The 26,429-nt window shown below is 40.1% G+C and overlaps 1 protein-coding gene and 1 long non-coding RNA gene across 2 annotated transcripts in view; one reads left to right on the forward strand and one right to left on the reverse strand.

Moving 5' to 3' along the window:
- The window catches only part of HDAC9 (histone deacetylase 9), a 673,520-nt gene extending 649,243 nt beyond the window's left edge, over positions 1-24,277 (reverse strand). The window contains exon 1 of the mRNA XM_031940668.1: positions 23,601-24,277. Within this exon, the coding sequence (XP_031796528.1) occupies positions 23,601-23,616 (16 nt within the window). The 5' untranslated portion in view covers positions 23,617-24,277. The remainder of the gene's footprint in view (positions 1-23,600) is intronic.
- Positions 11,319-12,024, forward strand: LOC116419623. Its single transcript, XR_004229879.1, has 2 exons — positions 11,319-11,736; positions 11,927-12,024. It is a non-coding gene; the product is annotated as an uncharacterized LOC116419623 (long non-coding RNA).
- Positions 24,278-26,429: the final 2,152 nt, after the last annotated feature.

The following is a 26,429-nucleotide window of genomic DNA, read 5'->3' on the forward strand; positions in this document are numbered from 1 at the left end:
AGTTGTCCTGGCTTCCTGGGCAAAGGTATTATTTCAGCATAAAAGAAGAGAAAGGCAAGAAAAAGAATAATCCTTGGCTTGCTTGGATTCTTGCCATCTCGTTAGATTCAGTCTAATCTGAATTCCATCCAATTAGTTTCATTTTAATTCTTTATGGAACTAAATTGCAGACTCAAATTGTTCTTAGGCAGATCCCTAAACTTTCCAAAGTGTCAAAGTAGCTTCACTTTGCCAAGGTAAATTGGCCGGCAGAATTTTTTCTAGAGGAAAACACAAAAATGAAGCTATTCATGTTCCTTGGGTAAGGGATAACGCAGAATGCAGGGTGGACTGTATATTCCCTTGGTACCCACACAAGGTCAAGGGCGCCAGCCAGTGACTTGATTTCCCAAGTAGTATGGGAAGCCACAGACAAAAATGGCAGAGGATGGGCTGCCCATCAGTGGAGGGAGTGCCCACAGTGAAATCAAAGCTACAGACATTTGCTGAAGGAATATTGTCCAGTTAATCTGTTATTTGATTTCTTTACATGTACAGTTGAAAAGGTGCTTTGAGACTATCTAGCCCAATAGCTCCTATCTTATGAAGGAGGAAACAGAGTGAGAAGGAGGAAGCTACCTGCCCAAGGCCAAACAAGACCAAAGAAGGAGATCGGAATTGGAACCCCAAGTCTCCTCTCTAGACTCTTGGAATACAGCGGTTCTCTGCTCTCCTCACCATTTCTTGTGTAAAAAACCTTCCAGGGATATAGACTGTAGCCTCCCCATAACAGCCATCCTGAGTTTTCTCATTTATTTACCACGTTAGGTCCAGACAATATGGCAGGAGCTTGACTCAAGCACTTGGAGTCTTACAAGGTTCCTAGTATAGTTATGTGGGTTCTCCCTGCAGTTATTCTTCAATCTCACCATGTGATAGACTCATCTTCTTCCCCTTCCCCTCCCCAATCATTGTTTATAAAACACTGAAACTTGCCCATACTCTTCAGATTTTCACACTTTTCAAGAGAGATCACCTCTCTCTTACTCTGTACATCTCTTTCATAGACCAAGTTATTGACATGCAGGGATGATTTTTGCCTTCCTTTGGTTTTCTGGTGCCTAGTAGAAAGTCTAGCACATAGTAGGTACTTAATAAATGTGTGTTGACTCAATGATCATATGCTTCTTCACTACTCTTTTGGGGATCCTCAACATTAATTCAGATCATTGGAGGAATGAAAAACAAGGGTCTTTGTTCTCATGGCCAATTTAGGGTTCCAAACTTCAGAATCATAAATGACAAACTGATAGCTATGCGAGTTAAGCCCGCAAAGATAATTCAGTTCATACATATCTAATAAACAAAGGTATCAGTCAACAGCTTCATATTCATTAAAGGTTATATTATTATTCCAATGCAATGCAAAATATTCAACAGCAGAATTTTAAATTACATTTCTTGGCATATGTGCTTTTTTTTTCTCAGAATAACCTCACACTTTCAAAAAGCATTTGCATATATTCAAATCCAAATATCACCAAATTCCCACATCATGACAAGAACATCAAATCTATACTCCTTAAAACAGCTGACGGAGGACATGGTTAACATGTCCTTCATCTTAATTTGGGATCTAACTAGAAGAGCTGCACTAATGATCTCAAAGAATTCAGATCCAAGATGATGGAAGTGGCAATCGATATCCACATGGAACTAGCCTCCTGGACCCGATGCAATACACTAAATATGGGAAAAGCAGAAAGACCATAGAGGAATTGATCCCTAATTTTCAGAATAAAATAACTCAGTAGAAGGCCAGGAGTTACATGCTTTGTATCATATGCCTAATGATAGAATCTCAAAGTTGGAAGGGATCCAAATGGAAGGGATCTAGAGTATATGAACGAAGAATGCTAGAGGGAGAAAGGTTCCAGGGCTGAAAGGTGATTTAAAGTCATGTGATATAAAGGATGGTTTAAGGAACCAAGAGCATTTTTTCTGGAAAGTTTAAGAAATACAATAAGTGTCTTCAAATATTATAAGGGCTGTTGTTTGTTCTTCTTGAAGAGAATCAATGACACTGGGAAAATGATATCATGGATTGCAAGTGACTGGCATTTAAGTAAGGGAGTCACCAGCCTCACTTTCTCCTCCAGAGTCATCTGGGTTCAGTGGCTGGAGATGGCTCTGGATTCAGTAGGAAACTTTTGAACTTTTTAAATTAAGGTTTTTAACAGGTCTCGGTTTGTCTGAAGCAATGTTCAATGGGTGATTAAGGCTAGATGGTTGGTTGTTGTCCTTCAGTATCAAAGAGCTCCAAAACGACTTCACTGTATCATAACTCTAGTTCAAGTTACAATGTGTCTGACTGGGACTGATCAGACCAATACAAGCCCATAATGCTCTGCCGCAGGTGGGACAAAATAGCCACGTGAGCATCTGGAGTGACTTCTCTAACTTTGCACATCTCACATTTCTTCTGAACTCAGTCTTTTCTGCTTTCTCAGAGAGCACAGCCCCTTCTCTGATGAGGGCATGCTAGGTAAGAAATGAGACACAGAATGGTCTCTTTTAGCTAGTCAAAAAAAAAAAAAAGTATCTGGGAGGGGAGGTACCTCAGGGTTTCTGGCCAAAAAAGAAACAATTACTATTTATATTCCCTCTCAGCCAATCAAGCTTCAAATAATGACCAAATAGGGCTTGGCCTGAGACCTATTATTGGCTAATCGATGACAGCCAGAGTGATTTGGGTTTAAGGCGTGGTCCTAGCCCACTAATGCTGAGCTATCTTTGTTTTTCCTTTTTTTGCAGGTAGTTGGGGTTAATTTACTTGCCCAGGATCATATAGCTAGGGAGTATTAAGTGTCTGAGGCTAGACTTGAATTCAGGTTTTCCTAACTCCAGAACCAGTGCTCTATCCATTGTGCCATCTAGCCACCCCAACCCCAAGATATCTTTTGAGGCTTCAGTGATTGAAATGTATATTTCTTTGGGTACAGCACCCACAGCTAAGGGTATGATACTCTTTGTGAACAGAGAGAAGGGAAAGGAAGAAAAAAAAGAAAAGAAAGGGGGCAAGAAAAGAGATACTAAATAAAGAATTTTCAGATGGAATCATAAAATACTGGAATAAATTGCAATATCATGTTCTAAATCAGTGGTAAAATATTTCCTTGCTTCCTTCCTTTTCCTTTTTCCCCTTCGGTTTTAAAATAATGCCAAATTTCTTGGCACCATACCCTGCATTTAGTAGATACTCGATGAATGGTTGTTGAGTGAGGAAGTGTTGGGTGATTGACAAGGGAAGAGATGAAATCTAGAAATTAGCCCTTCCCTCTAGGATGTCTGGCCATCCTATGCTCCCTATTCTCCAAATCTATTTCTTTTCAGATAAACACATAATCAGAGTAGCAAGTTTTTGTGAAGTGAAAAAAGATTCAAAGATTAGTGACAAAAAAAGATTTCTAGTGCTATAAATCTTAAATAAATGTGCAATTTTGCTTGAGATCACTGAGTTATGTGTCCTAATGACATCCTTTATGACCCTGATTCTTGATTCCATCATCTGTATTTTTATCATTACCTAAAATGATTTTGGCTCCCCAAAATGTGTTCAATGCAAAAGTCATAAATACCTACTCTGAGTTTGGTAAAAAGTCAAAACGAATCCCCAGCCCTTAAGAAATATCGTTCTAATGAGCAAGAAAACATATATCACAAGTCATTTATAGGAGGAAGACAGAAGTTGATATGAAGAGCACTATTTCCAGAAGCAGAGTGCACAGGGAGAATGTAGAAGGAATGGAATCGATAATGTTCAATATGCAGGCATGAAGGGTGACAGACAGTATAAGGAACTTTGACCTTGGTCAACTGGATTCTCAATTTGTTCAGAGCCAGAGAGAGACAGACTGTCACAGTGGTTATCAACTTCACGAATTCTAAAATTACATAGATCACTCTGTTGGTCTAACTTGGAACCTAATCTATTATGTAACATGTATGAAAGATTCGATACATATAAAAATCAGGGCAGCTTGGTGGCGCAGTGGATAGAGCACCAGCCTGAAGTCAAATCTGGTCTCAGACACTTAACACTTCCTAGCTGTGTGACCCTGGACAAGTCACTAAACCCTAATTGCCTCAGAAAAAAGGAGAAGAAGGAGAAGAAGAAGGAGAAGAGAAGGAGAAGGAGAAGGAGGAGAAGGAGGAGAAAGAGAAGGAGAAGGAGAAGGAGAAGGAGGAGGAGAAGGAGGAGGAGGAGGAGGAGGAGGAGGAGGAAGAGGAGGAGAAGGAGAAGGAGAAGAAGAAGAAGAAGAATTAAGGAGAAGAAGAAGAAGAATTAAGGAGAAGGAGAAGAAGAAGAAGAAGAAGAAGAAGAAGAAGAAGGAGAAGAAGAAGAAGAAGAAGGAGAAGCAAAGAATACATATAAAAATTATTTGGATGTAGCGTAGAAAATTATAGGCACAAGAGAAGATCCAAGTAAAGAGCTAATAATTAGAAAGTTCAAATTCTAGGCTGAAAAAATAATAGGCTTCATCTAAAATCTCCATGTATTCTGAGAAAAAAAAACTGAAAAGTTTCCATGGACTTTGGCAAGAAAAGCAGACTGTACCTTCAGAGCAGCCACTTTCCTCTCTACAAGAACTGAAGCATCTCATCAAAATGCTAAACTGGGAGTAAATCACCTTCCCTGAACCTCTAGCAGGGGCCCATTTAATCTTTAAAGATAAGATTATCTGAACCAAGGTATGATGAAGATCTCTTAGCATGATTGCCATTTAGAAAGCTAAAAATAGTGATCTGAGAAGACAGATATCATGTGACTTCCTCCGGGGAACCTGCCCTAGTGCAGACACCAAATGGTTACTCATCACTTACTGGAGAAATAGCATGACATCAGGCTCCAACTGGGAATAAAACAAGGTTCAAGTATACTAATGGTGAGAAGATCGAGCTGCCATTTGTTTCAAACGTGCTGATTGTTGTTTTTCCTCAGAAAGTGTGAAAATCCAGTTACAGAAACCAGAAGTGCTTGCTGCATCTCCAAGGGGTATCCAGAGTGATTGGTTTGCATCCTGCTGCTCTGGACCTCCTCTCTGGTTGGAAAGGAGGGCACCACACTGGCTCATATGAGGCTAGAGTAAGAAAGTTTAATTAACAACCAATCACAATATCCATGAAGTAAATGGAGGATCCATTCAAGCATTAAATGATGGAAGAGATGCTGTTGGATTGGGCATCTGGCACGGACTTCTTCCAGTTGCTCTTGGAATTGGGCCAGGTTTCCAGAGGTGGGATGGGAAAGCACAATAAGAAACACCACTGAGAGATTTCTGAATCACAGGCTCTTTGGGATCAGGAATGAAACGACTCAGATTCCAGTCAATTCTGTGACGCAAACCCAATATTTACTGTAGCCCAGCCACTCCTGAGCTACCTAGACTTTTATCAGTTTCCAGAGGTTTATATACAGCACCTAACACCTAACAGCTGCTGGATAAGTACTTATAGATCTATTGTTTGGTAAAAACCTTTTAAAGATACTCCAGAGCAGAAAGTATTAGAGACACATGAAAGTCTAGAGATTAGAGAAGGCATGTGTCTTCTCATCTCTTTCCTAAATAATTCCATCTTGGTCTGGAATTGTACAATCCAAGTTACTGCTTTACTCCACAAAATTCTCTTTGGGAGAAGTCTGAAATACGGGTAAAGACTTGCAGTGATAGGAAAGACCTTAGAGATCATCATCACCTCATCCATCTATCCATTCATCAGTCAATCAACCTACTCTGAGCCAGGTACTGAGCATACAAAGAACAGGAGTGAAGTGATTTCTAATCTCTGACAAAACTAAAGAAAAGGAACTAAATCATAAGTGATTAGCAAGTCAGCAAGATAGGGGATTCAGATTCAAGGAGCTTTATATCAAATCCATTCTTGCTTCTCCAGTCAGCCCTTTGTTCACAGTAAATTAGATATTATTTGTAAGAATACAGAACTAAAACTTGGGACTTCTGACCATGGAAATTGACATTTTTCATTAACATTTTAAATGTCGACAAAAGGGTTTTGCAGATACCTGAGTCTCACAGCCTCCACAAAAGGGAGGTCCCATAAATCCTGTTTGGCACAGGCTAAGTAAAATTCACTTGGAGAGTTGGAAAAGATATCAGTAGCCATAATTGAGAAGGATCCCAACTATCTCACATCACACCAAGGGATTGTCCAGCTTCTGCTTGAAAACTTCCAAGCCAGGAGAGACCCCCACCTCCACTGGAAGCCAATTGTGCATCAGGAAAATCAGCCTAAAATCCAGCCAAAGTCTATCCCTCTGTAATTTCTACTTATGGCTCCTATCGCTAACCTTGGTATCCAAGTAGAAAAAGGTCTGATTCTTTTCTTCTAGGGATGATCCTTCAAACTCTTGAAGGGAGCAAGTCCAGCTATCTCCAAATCTTTTATTCTTCAAGCTAAATACCTGTTATTCCTGTAATTGAACTTTTTATGGCATCAAATGTATCCTAATCACATCCTCTAACAATAGTTCAAAGAACAGCATAAGGATTTTTTCTTTTCTTTTTTTTCTTTTTTCTTTCTTTCTTTCTTTCTTTTTTTTTCACATCGTATGTTTGTGGCTTTTTTTTAATTCCAAAGAATTCTATTTGCCAACAGAATACTCAATGCTCCCTGTCTGGAACACTCCACCCCTCCACCATCCTCAGGGTGTTTCTTCTTATTTCGATTACATGAATTCTTAAAATATTCAGCACACATCCCGAGATCAGTAACTGCATTGCCCCTTCCTCCTCTCCTAAAGAATGAAAGTGTGATATTTTCAGGAACAACATGGCTACCTTTCCCCATTTTTTTCCCTTTTATATATAACTCCACCAAACACTGCTGTAAAGTATTCATCAACTCAGACTGGAACAATTTTCCCATCTGTCAAAATATTTTAAATAGAATCAAGCTGGTATTACTTTGTCAAAACATCTCATCAAAGACAGGATCTAAAATTAAACAGGCAGTTCCTCGAACTATTTAAGGTGAATAAACTGTCAAAGAAACAATACATTTTCAGGAAATTTTGCAAGGTCTCATTATCCACCCCTGAAGGAAATCGGGTATTTAAATCAAATGGAAGCATATGTTGGGGACAGGCAAAAGCAGATCGCATAAATACGAGACAAGTAGGCGACGTTTCCTTCCCCCCGGCTCTCGACTTCCACTCCCTTTTTACAACAGAGAAGGTGCATCTCTACTGGTGTGGCTTTGATGTCTGTAGCCACAATCGGAGGGAACTGTTCATGTACCCACGAAAGAAGAGCTTCCCTGAGACAGAGTGGAGTTCCGATTCCTGAATTCTTCTTACGGCTCAGAGTTAGAAGGGACAGAGGTCAGGTGCCCATTTTTCAGATGAGGAAACAATGAGACAGTCTGGGTGGAGTACAAAAAATGCTGAGGTTGGGGGTCAAAGGTTGGTTATTTGTCATTTGGTTATTTCAGCCATTTCCAACTCTACACTTCAAATCCTGGTTCTGCCACTTAATACCCACACAAATAACTTCAGCTTTCTGGGCCTCCGTTTCCTAGTTAAGAAAACAAATGGGTTAGACTATATTTCCTTTCAGGTCCCTCCTAGGTCCATGATTCCATGACTCTGTATCTTCCCAAGTCCCTTCCAGCTCGCAGTCTATGATCCCAGGAGACTGAAGACTGGAGAGGGCAAGGAACTTACTGAAAGTCACAGAACCAATAAATGAAAGAACTGAGACTACAATCTACCTCTTCTTACTAGTCTAAGGCCAATATTCTTTCCCCTGGGCCACAATCTTTTATTTCCACCAATGATCATTAATACTAGAGCTTTAAAGGAAAATTGCCATAAAAAGTTATTTACAAAAATGTATTCCTGGACTCTCTACTTTAGGCTGGAAAATAGGATTCTATCATTTGTTCCTTTTCCTCTTAAAAATAAAATTATGAAGAATTCTGCTCAGGTTTTTGGGTTTTGCTTTTTTTTAAGTTATGATCAGACTCTACATGGAATTATATGAAAGGAGCATGCTATAGTTAAGGCACTGATTGAGTCATTTATTAAATGACTGTGTGCAAAAACACTATTTTGGTCACTGTGGATAGGGAGATATAAAACTTAAATAAAACATGGCCTATGCCCAAATATTATAACTGGATATTAAAGAAACAAGGAAAGTTAGGGGGTGCAATGGATAAAGTGCCAGACCCCAAATCAGGAAGACTCATCTTCCTGAATGCAAATCTGGCCTGACAAATTGTGTTACCCTAGGCAAGTATGTTTGCCTCAGTTTGCTCATCTGTAAAATGACCTGGAAAAGGAAATTGCAAATTATTTCAGGATCTTTGCTAAGAAAACTCCAATGGGATCATGAAGAGTAGGCATGATTGAAAAATGATTGAATAACAACAAATTTTTAAAAAGGAAATACTTTGTGAGGTCAAAAGAAAATAAGTATTATTTGTTTAGGAGATTAGGGAGGACAGGGAGGGAGGGAGGGAGGGAGGGAAGGAAGGAAGGAAGGAAGGAAGGAAGGAAGGAAGGAAGGAAGGGATATCTTGCTTTGCTCCTGGTTTTTGTATTGCTGACCTTAGCACTGTGCTTGGTGCATAGGAACAACTTATAAATGTTTCTTCATTTACTCCCTGTAGGTCTAATATCAATAATATTCAGTCCAAAGCATAAAAAAGATGAGCTGCCCTCCATAACATGAGCCTTTATTCTTTGGCTGAGACATTTCAAAATAATGCATAAGAATTACACCTATCCAGCGAGCCCCCACCTGGGACTCCAATCACAGTCTCATGCATTAGGATGTACGCAACAAATGCCAATTAAGAGCCTAGCACCAGCAGCAGGTCTGTGAGAGGACTCCAACAAGGCCACAGCTGGGGAGCACCACTAATTACACATATGGTTGCTACTTAATTAGGAGCACAAGGCAAGCTTCTAAACTGAGGGAAGGTATTTCCACATCAACAAAATCATGAATTGGGATGAAGACTTCTATTTTCCATGCAAAAGTAGTTTACAAAGGGCTAGTTGAATCCACCTATCAGCAGTCTGTCCAGAGAGCTCTGATAATGAAAGAATAGAGCTCTCTCCCCCTCATTCTCTTTTCTTTCTCTCTTCATCCTTTTCTCTCTTTCTCACTCTTTCCCTCTTTCTCTCTCCTCTTCTCTCTCTCCATCCCTCCTTTCTTCTCTCTCTCTCTCTCTCTCTCTCACACACACACACACACACACACACACACACACACATCCCATAGAACCTAAAGGGAGAACATTTAACTGAGACAGCCAATTTTTTGGAACACTAAAATTAGCTATAGCCTGTATTCTTGGAGAGTAAAAGCATATCTTTCCCAATAAACCACCTTTCGAGCTCATTCCACATTTTTGTCTTCTACTCAATCTACATTCAAACCAAACTGAGTGGCCTGGTATCCCATGATCTCCACATCCATGCCTCATGAGCTAATTCCCAGGCCTGGAATGGACTCCCTGCTCACCTATTTTAGAATCCTCACCTTCCAGTTCCTGCTGACTGCCACATCTTCCCAGAAGCCTCCTCTGATGCTTCTCAGTTTCTATTACTCTTTCTCTCTCTTCCAATGACCTTTCACTTGCTTATCTGAATTTATGGTGTGGACTCCAACAAAGGCACAATTCAATTTTTGTCAGTTGTGTCTCCTGTACCTAGGACAGTGCTATGACTTTTTTTTTAATTAGAGCTATAATTTCATCACATATGGTACATACCATCAAATCCTTTTGAATTAAAAAAGACATAAACATAAAAATACCATGCAATCTATCAACTTTTCATGGACATCTTTCCAGAATAATAACACTCATTTAAAAAATGAGATGGCAGTTACCTCGGGTCTCAGTCATCAATTTCCTCAACAAATAAATCTGGTACCTTAGCAGTATTTTCTAGATATGTATATTGAAATGTCCATAACAGGATACATTTACAGGTGATGTACTGATCTCATTTCTAATATATAAGTGCCTGGAGAGTACCTAATAACAAGGCTAAGAGCCAGCAGAAACTACAGAAGAATTATCTTTAAGAAGATTGGAACTGTACTTTCTGGTGGCTATGGTCTGCAACTGGACAGACTTAACCAGACACTATTTGGTGACTAGCAATCCTTATCAGAAGCTCACTCTTTTCAGGGATAAACAGACAATAAAATCCTACACAACAAATACTGACCTCAAAACACCCAGAAGAATGAAGCTAATAAACTGTTCTGGGACCCGACCATTTATAGAGACAGATCATTGCCCCCTCAATCACCTGGACAAGAAATAGAGGCCAAAAACTTAAGAAGATGTTCTTAATAGATCTCACCATACATTGTGGTGATTATCTCTAAGCCATTGGAACAAAATCTTTTAAAATAGAAAAGCTGTGAAGAGGAGAGCAGTAGCACCATGAGGAGGCAGGATTAGTGGCACATACCCATCATCCTTTTGGCTACCAGTTGGCATTGAACCTGCAGTAAAGAAGCTGACTTGGTAATGCATCTGACTTGGTAATTCATCTATAGAAAGCAGGAAATGTATCTATGTGGGCAAAAGTCCATTGAACACTAAATAGAAAAGAATTATAGCAGGAGAGTGATTCTTCTAGGGTCATTTCTTTCTGAAGACAATCAAAAAAGTTGACAAAAAATGAGAAAATAACAACAAATGAGAATGAAGAAAATGATAACTGGATCGCTTGCCATTTTCCAGTTTTTCAAGCCTTTATGTCCATTCTTCCATCGCATCCTTTCAACAGCCTTTGAGGTTTGCCCAGAATCTCTAGGCTAATGTTAGAGACAGGATTTGAATTTAGCTCTAATAAAAGGACCGATGTTACGCCATCACGCAGCCCGACTTCCCATGATGTTTTATCGCAATAATAAGTAAACCTTGGTATGCTAATGACTGTCCCAATGGATGGAAAGAGAAACTCTTAAAAAAAACACATTGTCAAAAACAATTCTCTGGAATCCTTTTTGTTAAAATTTTCTATCATGTCTCCAGGGTGTTTTTTTCACTCAAATAATGTTAACTTTGGAGAACAAGAACATTATGGTGTAATCAGCTTCTTCTACCTGAGTGTACCCTCCTTAGGCTCCTGTGTAAGACTCAACAGGAGCTCCGGGATTTCAATATCTACAATGTCCCCCGTGTTCTTCCCACAGAGGGGAAAGCGCCGATGGAACAGGAGGCCGTGGAGATGAAACATTTAGCTTCTGAATTATTTACCCCAAGCGGGGAGTGCTGAGATAGGCAAAACGGTGTTTGCCGGGAATGTTTTATGTGAAGTGAAACTGCCTTACAGGGAAATGGGTTCTCAATTATCCAACGGAGGGGGATGTTCCCATGCCCTGACCTCATTTCAAAAATAACAAATTTCCTGCCTCCGCTGCAGTTAATTGTTCACTTGCCAGTGCTTCCAGCCAGCAGCCTTAGCCATTGGCTTGGGAGGACACGATCAGGGCCCAGACAAAAGAGATGATTGGCCCAATTCCATCCTCGGCTCTCTGGGAGTCTCTGTTCACGCCAGCTCTCTCCGCGTGGCCAGCCCAGATCAAGCCTGTCCATTCGTCTGAGGCTGACAATTGTGAATTCGCAGCTCCAGAGATGGCTCCAGAACCAAAGCTCGCACCTCCAGAACGGTCACTGACAAGTCTGGTTTTGGGGGCAAACGAGGTAGGACACGGATCCGGAGTCAGACAGGAGGGAGTGGAAGCCTTGGGACACATAGCCTAGAGGAGGCAATGACTTGTCTGTGGAAAGATAGAGGGGACGGGGGTCTGGAAAAGCGAGGGGCCACTGCCATGGACATACCCGCTGGAGGAGTAGGTTGCTCCCTGTTGTAACCAATTTTTCTTGTTAACAGTAATAAGGCTCAATGGCTGGACAGCTGTTCTGAAACCTGATTTCTAGAAGCCTGATGTCAAGCCCTGCCTCTGCCATCTTGGAAAGACTCTGCTCTGAGCAACATGGAAGAAAAAATGGTGACCTCCAATCCTCAACCCTCTACTTCTTACTAAAGGGTGTATTTTTTTTCCGCTCAAACAATGTTAACACCATAGAACAAGAATGTTATCGTGTAATTAGCTTCTTCTACTTGCTAAACTTAGTTATGTGTTTTGTTTGTTTGTTTGTTTGTTTCCTTTCTGCCAGAGGAGTAATTTGACTTTTGTACTTGGGGTCAAAGCCCCAGATATCCTAACCTTCTACACAGAGGTATTGGGAAGATATGCTGCCTTGACACATAGAAGGAACTTTATAAAAACTAAAACGACTATACAGAGGCTAGTTACTATTATTGTTATTGTTATTCTTATCAGTATTACATTGGGCAAATCACTTCCCACATAGAACCTCAGTTTCCTCATTTGTAAAATGAAAAGACTGGGACAGATAGTTCAGTGACCCTTTCACTTAGGCTTTCTAAAGTGGTTTGCTACACGGATAAAGATGTCAAACAAGAATTCACATTTCTAAAATAGCCCATGAAACTTTACTTTTCAACTTGAGAGATAACACCACTGTGCAATAGGTAGTGTTAATATCATTCTCCCCATTTTAGAGATAAAAAGGTTGAACTTCTCTGAAAGGACTTGTCCAAAGAGACTGAGCTAGAGTCCTATTGATCTACCACTCAAAAGGATGGACTTCTGCTTCCAAATAGAACATAGTCCTATGGAAAGACTACCAGGTTCAGAGCTAGACTCTAGACTTAAGTTCAAAGTTAACCCTCTGTTCTTTACTGACTGTGATTTGGGGAGATCTAGCTCTCTGGGTCTCAGTTTCCTTAAAAGTAAAGTGAGGAGTTGAAGCTAATCTCTGAGGTCCATCAGGTTCTAAATCTATGGTCCTCTAAACTAAGTTCTCACCTTTGTGATTCTTAGTGAATGCTGCCTCATTTGTTAAATTGGGATAATATTACTTTCAGGAACTGGTCCAAAGGATGCTCGACATCCTTGCCAGCTGCTGCTTCTGGGAACTTTCAGGGCTCTTTTAAAAAACATGCAGATCCATCAAACGAAGAGGAATGACTGAAAGTTTTGTTGAGGTTTGGGGGGAATGATAACTCTTTCTCAGAGCAACCTCCCATTTTCTTGACACAGAGCTGGAAAAAAGCCCTGCTTGGGGTTTTCCTCCTAAAAGATCAACATGCTCCCTGTAGGTGTCTCCCACCTGTCCTTCGTTGCCATTAGCAGGTGTCTCATAACAGCAATAAGGGGATTGTTCCAATTTCACCAGTTCCTACCTTTCCCAAGGAGATGCCCTCTAGTTCTTTGACTGCCTGACAATAAATTCTTTTTTTTTTTTTTTTAGATTCCAGAAAAGCGTATTCCTTTGGCTAACTCTTTCCAATGAAAGCCCCACCTCCAGCCAAAGCAAGGGTTCCATTTGTATGCAAACTGAGTTTAAAGTCCTAGGAAAGGACCCAAAGTAGTGGAGAATGGGACCATTAAACACAAGACCCAATGTAAGCCCTAAATTAGGCAGAAGTGCCAATGATACATCTTCCAATGTGATCAGGTCCATTGGTGTTCTCAATGAGCTCACTCCCCTCTCCGACACATTACCCAGGGGCACTTACAAATGGGAGCCAATGAATATATTACATCGGTGAGCAAAAGAACTTTTGTCTAAGTAGGACAAATTTTGAAGGAGAAAAAAATTCTTTAAATTGTATGCAGCGTTACCCCTAAAAAAAAATTTCTTTTGGAGCTGTACAGCTAAGGTGCTAATCACTTTTTAAAATAAAATTAGAAGAAAAAAACTTACTCTTGCATAAACATTAAATGTAGCACTTCCAGATGCCAAGTCACACACCTGGGGCTGTTCTTTCACTGCCATCTTAATTCAGTCTTTAATAACAGACTGAATTTTAAATTAACTGAATCTCTTCATGCATTTGCAAATTTCAGGCGCTTTTCAGTCTTTGGGAAAGTTGAACATGGAACTTTTTCTCCAATTCTCTCCTACAGCTGCAGGGTGAAATATCAATAGAAAATATCTGTCTTTCCAATTATTAAATTTCTATTCGTGCATAGCGATATGAGATAGAGACAACCTCATGCGGATGAAAGGAAATGATCAGAAAAAGCCAACAAAGTTGAGGTAGTGGCTTGAAGATCACTAAGGTCATAAAGAAGACACAATTCTCAGTTTTGCATTAAGAGGATTTTTTTTTTTCACGCTGCACCATTTATTTCTCCCTTTTTTTTTCCACACTGAAAACCTTTAGCCAATGCTGGCACATCACTGACCCCGCTCATTCTGGGAGAAACAAAGCTGTAAACATTTCATCCAACTGCTGAGCTGCAGTCAGACTTAATTTGTCCGCCCTAAATCTGCACTTCTATTCCTATTGGCTAACTCATCAACAGAAAAATCTGGCATACAATCAAAAGAAAGAACCGTTCTTAACCAGGCTCTACTCAGGTAAAAACAGTTTTGTAAAAGCTCATTGTTGTTGATAAACATAAACATATGAGGACTTCTTTTGAACTTAGTAAGGAGCAATGTAGAGAACCGTAAAATGCAGCTTTAGGGAGTGCTGTTGCTTGTTTGTTTTATTATTTTGCTTTAGAGATCAAGGAGGAAAGAGCAAATGGAGGTCTGTGGAGGATAAAGAGCAAACAGTGCTTCTGGAAAGGCAGAAGGTGTGAGGGACAGAGCATTGGACTTGGCAGTCAGGTACAGATGAGTTCAAATCACTGGTCAGACACTTTTCTAGCCCTGTGATCCTGGGCAAGTCACTTTACCTGTGACTCAGGTTCTTTAGAGAGAAAATGAAGAATTTGGACATCCTAAAGAAGTTAAAGCACCAAGAAGCACTTACTGTGTGCCAGTCACTGTGCTAAGTCCTGGGGATCCCAAGACAAGAAATTTAGAGGCCCTCCATTTTTAAGTGGCTGAAGGTCTTGCTGCTGTTGATGATAACAGGGGGAAACAAATCATGAAATAAAAAGATGGGGGAAGAGAGTCTCCCAGGACCCAGCCTGCTAAAGCTATAGGAACAGAGCAGGAAGTGAGATGAGTAACGTGCAACCAATCAGGAGCTTGGGCCCACAGGAGAGTCATCTTGGGTTATGGAAGTGGAATGGTCTCCAGATAAGTCCATGGTCTCATCTGGCTTTAAACCTAGGAGGTTCTGATCACATTTCCATATATTTCCATTCTGCTCCCTGAGGTTCCCACTATTATTCACCCTGTGGGGTAAAACCCAGCCTCCAGTAAAAACACAGATGTGATCTGGGAAGAATAACGGATGAACAGCCCTTTGCAAAAGACTGTGAACAAGCCTTGCCACATGTTTAGCCTCCATCCCCTAGCAGGGGTCTAAGTGACTAGATTATAAAGCACGCAAATGCACCCTGGTTGCTTTGCAGAAAAGAGGAGAAAGCTGAGGGAATATCCAGATGGGGGGTCCCAGTTTTGGGGGTGTAGTGGAAGGGAGGGCTAGTTTGAGAAGAAACTGTCATACAGATGACGGCTCTTGCCAACAACAAGATGACTTAGGCCAGTTCCAATGGGCTTGTGATGGAGAGAGCCATCTGCACCCAGAGAGAGAACTGTGGGAACTGAGTGGGGATCACAACATAGCATTTCCACATTGTTGTTGTTGTTTGCTTGCTTTTTGTTTACTTTTTCTTTTTTTCCCTTTTTGATCTGATCTTTCTTGTGCAGCATGATAATTGTGGGAATGTGTATAGAAGAATTGCACATGATTAACATAGACTGGATTAATTGCTGTCTGAGGGAGAGGTGGGGAAGGGAGGGGGAAATTTGGAAGACAAAGTTTTGCAAGGATGAATGTTGAAAACTACACATATATTTTTTTAAAAAATCAAAAGATTTAATAAAGAAACAAATAAATTAAAGAAGAAACTGCTATAGACTGAGTGGGTAGTGAGATTTTTCAGCTTGGAAACTAAGCTCCTGATCCATGGAGGGATTGTAATCCACATCTGCACATGTAGGACTCACCCCAGTGAAATATGGATCTTAGAAGCATTTGGGATTTCTCTTTTGCTGTCATTCAGTTTTGAGTCAGGGAATTTCAAATAATCAACATGACTGATAATCCAAAAGACAAAGGTCAAGTTTGGTGAGACCTGTAGCTGATGGTGGGACTGCTTTGTCCTTTGTTCTGGAAGAGGACCACGGCCTCAGGAAGGTGATACCATAACTTGCAAACTGGATTAAAGCAAGGGAGTGCTGTTCATTGCGAACAACAGAGAATAGCACAAATCAACTAATAAACATTGATTACACCCTATGTATAAGGCACGGTGTAAACGCTGGCACAAAAACAAGGAAATATTTTCTTGGAGACTCTATGGATGCTTCAGTGTCTCAATGCATCCAGAAGTGTTGGTATGGACACTCTCCCCACTCCTGAAGATTGTGACTGTATCTGCACCCTGCCATCCCACTTAGGATTCAAGTCTCTGACTTTCCATTCAGAATTATAGTATCTACATCCACAGTACCCTTTGATTCCTTTCTTTCTTTGGCCATTCTTTGATTATTGGAGCCGGAATCCAAATCTCCGAGGTGATATAGTCCAAGAAAAAAGATCAGGAGATTAAAAAAAAAAGTTCTGCAGAAAATGCAGAATAACATCTGATTGCCTAAAACTGAAATATTAAAAAAAAAAACTCTAAAAGCATCTTAATAATGTGTAATAAGTTTTGCATTGGAATAAACATAAAAGGTAAAGAAAGCTTTTTTTTCTGTATATCTTAAATCAGAAAGTTCTATTATCTTAGAATCTTACAATACGCTGAAAGTCATTTGGATCAAGTCTTGTACGGGGGCAGCCCTTCGCCGTCCCCACCCTAACCACAACCACCATGAAAGGTTTTTGCTGGTGTCTGGCCACACACGTGTCTGTGTCAACATTTGCATGACCTTCTATTTCACTTAGCATTCAGCCAACCTCTACTCTGTTAATACAATGAAACTAGGATTTTTTTTAAGAACATATTTGTTGCATGATTTGAATAAATTTTGTAGCACTCAGAAGGAAACCCCATTCCTTACCAAGAAGCACCAGAAAATGCCCTTGCTTTCTGCAGTTATTTCATACTTGGGGCAGCTAGGTGGTGCAGTGGATAGAGCACCAGCCCTGAAGTCAGGAGGACCTGAGTTCAAGTCTGGTCTCAGACACTTCTTAGTTGTGTGACCCTGAGTAAGTCACTTAACCCCAATTACCCCAGAAAAAAAAAGATATTTCATACCAAAATATTAAAAGTTTACAAGGACAAGCTTTAGAAAATAAAAGCAATAACTAACATATCATCAGGATTACTCATGATTTTTGTAGTTTCTATAGTTTGTCCCCATTACACATATAAAGATAGTCTTTGCCTTTCTCTCAATAGGTTATATCCACAGATACACATCCCCTCCTACCAGAATGAATGTACCATGAGGACAGGGATTTTCTCATTTTTACCTTAGAAAAATACCTAGGATATAAGAGATGCTCAGTGTTTACAAATTGATAAGAGGAATCAAGCGCAAAGGCCTTTCAATTCTGGGAAGAAAAATACTCATTTTCTTAGTCTGGAAAGTGGGGAAGTTTCAATACCTAACATGACAATTCGTCCAGATTCGGTTCCCCATAAGGCCAGTTTCTATTCCTACCTATGCCCCAGGAATACGGGGAATCCAGAAGGTCAGTGAGCAGACCGGCCCTTAGTTCCTCTCTCACTTTCCATTCATGCTTCTCCCCACAGTGTGGAGATGAACAATCCGGTAGCATTTCTCGAACCCTTCAGGTAAATCGCATCATGCATTATTGTCAGTCTCAAAGACAGTGATGAATGACATGAAATCTGGAGGAAACTAAAAGTACTGAATCTCTGCAGTTTCCAATGCATCAAGTATATTTATTAAGCACCTACTAGGTGCAAAACATCACGCTGGGCACTGAGGAATTGGGAAGACAAAGCTGAAAGGAAAGCCATCTTTAACCTCAAAGACCTTCCATTCCACTGAGGGAACGATAGATCAACAAAGAGATAATTTAAAGAGGAGAGAAAAAATATTCCAAGTAGGAGGAACCATAAAAGATTCTCAGATTAAAACATATTTTGAGCTAAACTGGAACTCTGAAGTCATACAGTCCTATTTTGTAGATGTGGAAAAGAAGGAAATGAGATCTCTAGTATCAGGCAGGTAATAAGTATAGGCTTGGTCCTCTACTTTAGAAATACTACTATAACTGAGCTAAATATTTTTGTTTGGGGGGGGGGGAGTCAATCAGGGAATAAGTGACTTGCCTAGGATCACACAGCTAGTAAGTATCTGAGGCCACATTTGAATGCAGGTTTGCCTGATTCCAGGACTGTGCTCTATATACCCCAGCACCTAGTCGCCCCTCTTTGGGAAGCTTTAAAGATGGTTAGAGATGCTTGAGTTGGAAATGAGCATGGAAAATATTCCTGTCCTTGGGAGAGATCTGTCTAAAGGCCATAAAATGGGAAAGGAAATGGGAAAAAGCCAATGGGCCAATCTGGCTGGAACTTAGGGAATCAATAATATGACACAAAATAAGCCTGGAAGAGTAGGCTGGAGCTGGAGCAAAGGACTTTTCAACACCGGACTAAGAAACTGGTATTATAATCTGGAACAACTGGGAATAACTAATTTTATATAAATAGATATCTATCTATATGTGTATACCTATATCTATATAAAATTAGTTACTCCCAGTTGCCCCAAGGTTTTTAAAATTTTATTTATTTTTAACTTTAATGAATTTATTTATATTTTACCTGAGTTAGTAACATGGACAGACTTGTTGATTTCTACTGGCAGGCAGCTCGTTCCATTTGAGCATAGTTTCAGTTTGGCACACATACTCATTCCCCAAATGAGGAAACTGAAATGCCCACAAGGTAAATAATTTGATAAAGGTCATATATTTAGTAAGTGGTCTCTAGTCCTTCTGGGTCTAAGAAGCACTTTTCATACTGTGCCATCTGCAAAGGAAGAAATTAAAGCCCCCTTGAGATAAAATGACTCATGTAAGACCACACAGTCAGCATGTGGTTGAACTGGAAATTTAATCAATCACGCAACCAGAAAACATTAATTAAGCCCATATAATACTCTGTTCTTTTTTGTACTTGGTGAGAACTGTCAAAAGCTGAATCCAGCAGGGATAGAATCAACTGAAAAATTAAACAAAACAGACATTCTCAAATCATGGAAATAATAAACATGGAGAAATTCATCCCATTTAAATGGTCCACCACCATCCTCTAGAAATGTGGCTAAAGATGGAGGTTCATAAGGCATAGAAAAAAAAAAGAGAACTATTCACTAGGGTCACTTAATAAGGATTTTAGTTCAAAAGAAACAATTGTCATTCTTGAGATGAGGTTGAAGATCAGGACAGACATGAAGGAAATAGAAGAAGACATCATCCCAGACATGGCCACAAACACACCTCAAGGAAAACACCTGTTAGAGAAACTTGCCAATTATACTCAGATGTTAACGTTGTGATAAGAAGGCTCAGACTAAGTGACTTTCTTGAATCAGCTTTTGCCACAGAAGGTGCCTCAGAAAAAAAAAAAAAAGCCTTCAGATTGAAGTAGGGAAAATGGTGATTTAGAGAGACACACACTTGGAAAGAGAGGTGAGAGAAGCCCTTGAGGAGATGGTTTGTGACTACTTGCTAAAGGGACAGTTTCCTTGCTAAGAAATCCCAGTCCACCCACCCCTAGCAATTTCACTGAGCCTCTCCTTCCCCTCCTTCCCCTCACCCTCTCTGCAAGCCCCACCCCTTGCAAACCCCTTCCGCAATGACAGGAAAAGAAAGTGATTTCCAATCTTTCAAAGTTTTTCCAGGAATTCTTCAGTCATCCCTGGAGATCTCATTAAGAAAAATTGATTCTCTAAAAGTTCTTAACTCTCATGGTATCCTGGACATCCCCAGCTGTACAATCAGGTGAAACCCATGGACTTTTCCCCAGAATCATGTGACTGATGCAGAAAAACAAATTTTATAGGATCACAAAAGAAAACAACTATATCAAAAGAGAGTTATCAAAAATATATATTTTTAAAAGTTCTTGGATCCCTTGTTAACCCTTTTGTCTATAGAATAATCAGACTAGGATGCTGTTGACCTAAATGAGGGCAACTATGTGGCGCTACAGTGCATAGAGTGTTGGGTCTACAGTCAGGAAGACTTAGTCTTCCTGAGTTCACATCTAATCTCGGTCACTTACTAGTTTTGTGACCCTGGGCAAGGCACGTAACATTTTCCTCAGTTTCCCCATCTGTAAATTGAACCGGAGAAGGAAATGGCAAAGCACTCTCATATCATTGCAGAGAGAAACCCAAATGGAGTCACCAAGAGCTGAAACCACAGAATACCAAATGGCCTAAATGAAATGGGGCACCAAACAAAAGTGAAATAAAAATATAAAATGAATTTTCTTGATCAATTTTGGACCGAAAACCACAGAAAAATGAAATTAGAAGAGCTGGGTATTGAAGGGAGATATTCAACATCCCATTTCCTCACAATAGCCATGGAAACACTTGTCAGGATAGTAGAAAATGAGTTCACTGAAGGCAAGAACTTTTAAAATTTTGTTGTCTTATCCTTAGAAGCAGGAGCACAGAACCTTTCATGTAAAAGGACTCCATCAATGATGAATTCAGTTTCTGCATTTCCCAGTATGAAATCCCAAATGGAATTCCTAACAATGCCCTATTCCTTTCCCTCATGGCTCCAATGCCAAAGGAAAAAGGCTGAGCTTACAACTCACGATCCACGGGGAGAAGAAATCTCCTAACTTTTGAAAGCCTTCTCTTCTCCCCTCCCAGCCTAAAGGCTTCCTCATCTATATTTAGTGTTTTGTGATTACTCATAGAGCAGATGAAAGCACACGGCATATAAATTTCAGATTTTGTCAATGCCAGACAAAGCTCAGCAACACCTTGAAGTTGCAGCCAGTTCTGATTTTTACACTGCCCTGACCATGTTTATCATTCATTTTACCAAAAAAAAAAAATACACATTTTTATAGATGACTTAGATGAATTTCCCCCGTCTCCTTCACCATCCAAAGAGAAATAAATGATCTCCAGAATCAAAAGCATTCCTCCAGCCCGCTGGCTTGACTGAAGGGAATTTTCTGAGTGACTTCTCCAGTCCAATGTTCACCTGGCCGACACAAAGACCACACTGTCACAGTCCCAGGGTCTTTCTCTCTGGACTACACAGCCTGTCTCCCTTCTAATGTGGTCCTGGAGAACTCGATATTGCCTAAGCCTTAGAACATACCAAATTATATTTGACTTCTGGCCTTCTTCTTGGTTTAAATAAATACATAAGATTAAACCTCAAGCAAGCAAGAATTGGCATTAACAAAGTCATTCAATTCAGAGTCTGTGAGCCCATTTTAAGCACAAATATTCCCCCTTTATGCAACTTCGAATGTTTCTAACAATTCAAAATGTCTCCCACTTGGGATTTGTTGGTAGGGGGGGGCCTTCCTCCATCTACACAATGGACCACCCTTAGCACAGGGAGCCCTAAATAAAGACTAATTGTTGACTTGAGATTTTTATTATTGTTATTATTATTGATAGTAATAGCAGCTAACCTTTATAAAAATGCTTTAAGGTTTGTGAAGCACTTTACATAAATTATTTTGGTTCTCCCAACAACTTTAGAATTAATTAGCCAACATTTATAAGTGCCTTCTGAGTGCCAGACACAGGAGCTGGTACGTAGGTTATCTGGCAAGATTTCTGGGTTGAGTAGATTGGGAGTAAAACAAACCTGTCCGTCTCCTTGCCCTGCAGGAGCACAGTTCCTCACACATAGTGGGTTCATGATGACTGATGGATGGATTTGGTTTTTCTTGATTTATAGAATAAACTTTAGAAAATAAAATCTATCACCAGCAACATAGGACCATAGTTCTAAAGCTGGAAGTTCCATTAGGGACAATCAAGTCCGACCTGTTCATTTTAGGGAGGAGTAAACTGAGGTCTAGAAAGAGGGAGATGTCCAGAGTCACACAGCTGACGGGTATCTGTGGCTTCATTTGAACTTTGGTCTTTCTGACTCCAGGATTAGTGTTTTAGACACTAAAATGGGCTGCATTTAAAACAGAATTAATGGAGGATCGGGGGCAGGTGGGAAGAGGATACATCTGTGTATTCTCCAGGGATCTGAATCATGTGGGAACACTAGAGAGCAAGTTGACCCTGACCTTGGGTCACTGGATAAGCAAGAAAAAGTCAGTGGTCACTTGGAAGTTGTCCAGACTCACTCGATAGACAGACAGAAAGGCGAATGTATGGGCTGCTGCTCTCTGGGCTGCTGGACTGGGAAATGTGACCAGAGGCGGCTTGGCTCATCTCCCTTTGCCTTGCAGCTCCATTTCCTATGACAATGTTCAACCCAAAATTGTTCTCACAAATGTCGAAAATGAGAGCGAGTGGAGAGGGGCCTGTTCTCTCTGATTGGAGTTTCCATTTCAGAACCCAAACTGTACTCCCAAAGTCCTGAGTAAGTCTGGACAATGTCAGTGTTTCTCAGTATGCTCTCCTGTCAGCTAGCAGATGAAATCAGCAATTTCCACCCAAACCACCGAGTTTGAATTTCTGGAATCAACTGGGGAACCAAGTGTCTCCCTGAGAATTAGAGGAAGGTCTGAGTCCTAGATCTCAGCTCAGTAGTTTAATTTTTACAGTGGAAAAAACAAATCTTTCTTCTCCCCTCCTCCAGAGTGATTTGGGATCTCCCTCTGAGGAGCTTGGATAGTTAAGTCCTCTATGACTGGGATTTAACTGAAATCAAAACACATTTTTGGTGCCAATTTTTGCCCTCATGAGATTTAAGAAAATGGATCATAATTAGACTTAGGATCTATCTATTCCAAATCTTGTATTTTACAAATAAGGAAACTGAGGATGAAAAACACAACGTGACTTATTGAAGGTCACTCAGGGCCATTTCTTTTCTTTCTTTATCTTTTTTTCTTTCTCTCTCTCTTTTCTTTATTTCCTCTCCTTCCTTTCTTTCTCTCTCCTCCTCTCTCTCCTCCTCTTTCTTTCTTTCTTTCTTTCCTCTCCTTTCTTTCTTTCTTTCTTTTTTCTTTCTTTCTTTCTTGCTTTCCTCTCCTTCCTTCCTTTTTTCTTTCTTCCTTTCCTTCCTTCTTTCTTTCTTTCCTCTTTCTTTCTTTCCTCTCCTACTTTTCTCTCCTTCTTTCTTTCTTTCTTTTCTTATCTTTCCTTCTTTCTTTCTTTCCTTCTTTCTTTCTTTCTTTCCTTCTTTCTTTCTTTCTCTCTCCTCCTTTCTTTTTTCTTTCTTTCATACTTTCTTCCTTCCTTTTTTAACAAAACTATTTCATGCAAGGCAGTTTCCTGATTATAAATTTCCAGTTGCTTTTTTTTCCCCATAGCAGCTTCATATTCCACATCCAAAAGAGTTTTGATTCAAATACTCCCCCCCCCCACAAAAATCCCTCAATTTTCCTTTCATATGAAAAGTTAAGAAAGAAACTTACCCGTCCTGTTGTGCATTCTCCCTTTGAAAAAAGTACACTGTGGTCTAGAAAACTAACAGGCTTCCCTCTGAACTTTTCTGTATCCGTTATAATATTAAAGAGCAACAAGGAAGGGAAGTGGTTAGTCAGCCTGCTAATTTTATCAGTCCCTCCCACTGGTTAAACAGTACCTGATGCTACAGGCACAAAAATCAGTTTTCCAGCTCACTTCCCTTTCTGAAGTCCGATTTTATAAATATAGCAGGACTCGGGGAAGAGAGAAGCATCCGTACCTGGTATGGAAGGCAGGCAGAAGTGACGGAGGCAGCTTTCCTGTTACTACGGAGCCCTGGGACTCTGTAGTCACTCAGTTCTAAGGAGAATCTTTTCAAAAAGCAGGAGGAGGAGGAAGACAAAAAGGAAGAGGAGGAGGAGGAAGGGGAAGAGGAACAGGGATCTCACTGTGCTTCTGTCTCCGGGCAAACATACAGAAGCTGGGTCGAAAGGTGTGGGGGGAGATCCAATCTAGGGGTGCCTTTGTTCTGAGGATCCCCAGGAAAAGATTGGCGGCTCATTTGTGGAGAAATCATTTTGCCCTGGAAATGAGCCAAGTTTCCGGATGTAGAAAATTCCATAACTCAGGTCCCTGGCTGAGAAGAGTCTTCCTCTGGGGCTTTGCCAATTAAAAGCCAGGGACAAGATAGCTGCTGTGTGCCTGCTGAGTAAGGGCAAGACAAAGCCAGACCCAGAGTGAGGAAGAAGACGGACTAGAGTCCTGGATCTCCAAGCCCTTGTAGGACATCAAAAGGGATGACAGGAAGGCAGGAGGGTATAATGTAGAATTTGCACCCAGAAGTCCCCACTTTTAGGGATTTTTTTTTTCTTGGAACAAATCTGTGATTTATCTTCCAGGAGGAAGAATGGGGATCTAGCACTGAGAACTTCAGAAATGTCTGATTAAACAAGACAGACAGACAGACAATGAGACAGACAGAGACATAGAGAGATAGAGACAGAGGGCAAACTAATTTGCCAAAGATTTCACAACTGCTGTTTGTCAGAGGTCAGAAGTGAACCCAGTCTTCCTGGTTCTTTCTCAGTCATTATTTACCACATCATGCTGCTCCTCATTCCCTTTAAACAACTAACAATATCTGGTATTTACTGCTGCAGCTGCTACTACCAATCAATGAATACACATTGACTAAGTACCTACTATGTGCCAGGTAGTGTCCTTAGTTATTGTTGATGCTGCTAGTACTACTACTACTACTAGAAAAAATAACATTTTAATTTAATAATAAATATTAATATATTTAACTTTTGATGTGTTAAAATGCCTTTTATTCAATTCCAGGTTGATCTTTATAATAACCCAATGGAGATATTTTTATTAATATCTTCATTTATAAATGAGAAAATTGAGGCCCTGAGAAATGATTTGTGCAAAATCACACTTTTAATCATTAGTTAAGATTGTATTTTAACTCAGACACTCATAATTCTAAGTCCAGGGTTCTTTTTATTTTAGCCAAAGAAATGTACATTTTGATCAATGAAATAAACCTCTCAAGATATCTTGGAATTTCTGGGCTAGATTTCTTTCTTAAGGACCATGCTTTAAGTCCAAATCATTCTGGCTCTCTTTGGCCATCAGCAGGTCCAAATCCAAGTCTCCCTTGGGCATTGCTGGGGCCTGATGACTCAGAGTGGATATAAATAGAAATTTTATGAATTTTCATCAAAAAAAAATCCTGAGGTCTTCTCTCCTCGATTGATTTTTTTTGACTACTTAAAAGAGGCTATTTTTATCTCAGTCCTTACCTAGCCTTAATCACTGATTAAATGGGTATTACCTCAGTCAAACTGAGAGGTGGGAAAGAGCTTAACTTAAAAAGGCCAAGGTCTCCCATTGCATCCAGAGCCATCTCCAGTCTTGCTGATCTGTATCTTGCCACTATATTTAATTGGTACTGGGACAGTTCCTGGGGAAGTTCTGAAAGCCAATTATAGTATCTATACCATACAGGGAGAAGTGGGAAGTGAGTCAGTGTGGAAGAAGGAGTGGCTCAAGGGCAGTGGGAATGTTCTATGAGTTAATAATGTATGGAAAATGCATTGTAAACTTTAACAGTATATAAATCTCAGACATGGTTCATGGGATCACAGAATAAAAGCTGAAAGAAATCTTTAAGGTCATCTAATCCAACCTTTTCTCCCTTAACAGATGAAGAAATCTTATATTTGTATCCCCAATGCTTAGCACAGTTGTCTTGTACACAGGAGATGCTTAATAAATGTTAATTGACTGGTTATTGTGACATCTAATAACTGGCAGGGCTGGGACTGAAAATCAAGTCATTTGACTCAGTCTTTTGCAAGTAGTGTTCAAGCTCAAAATCTTGAAAATAAATGGAACTCCAAAATTGCCCACACATATTCACTAAACTACGATTCCCTTAAATTTATTAGACTATTTCAATTCCTGGAGCCTCATTAAAAAGTCCGAGGTCTCCAGCTAGAATCGACATCTAAGCACAATAAAATCCAGATCCCGTGCCCTGGAACACAACCAAACATCTTGACGATTCAGTAGAAGATGAGGTCATTTACAATAGACTCACACATACTGCAAGCGCCACTGAGTTTTACAACTTAGGAAAATGAACCATTGAAGAGGACATGAAGAGAATTTCGGAGGGATGGTAATTTGGGGAGAATTGATTCTATACTCGGTTGCATTCCCTCATCCATCTCCCAGTCTCGGGGAGGGCCTGATGCTAGGAGAGCATTTCAGGGGGAAATCTCTCTCTTTTCCTCTCATGCTATTTGCTGACCAAAGAGGAAATG

The sequence above is a fragment of the Sarcophilus harrisii genome, chromosome 5, assembly GCF_902635505.1.
Source record: "Sarcophilus harrisii chromosome 5, mSarHar1.11, whole genome shotgun sequence".
NCBI classification, from domain to species: Eukaryota; Metazoa; Chordata; class Mammalia; order Dasyuromorphia; family Dasyuridae; genus Sarcophilus; species Sarcophilus harrisii.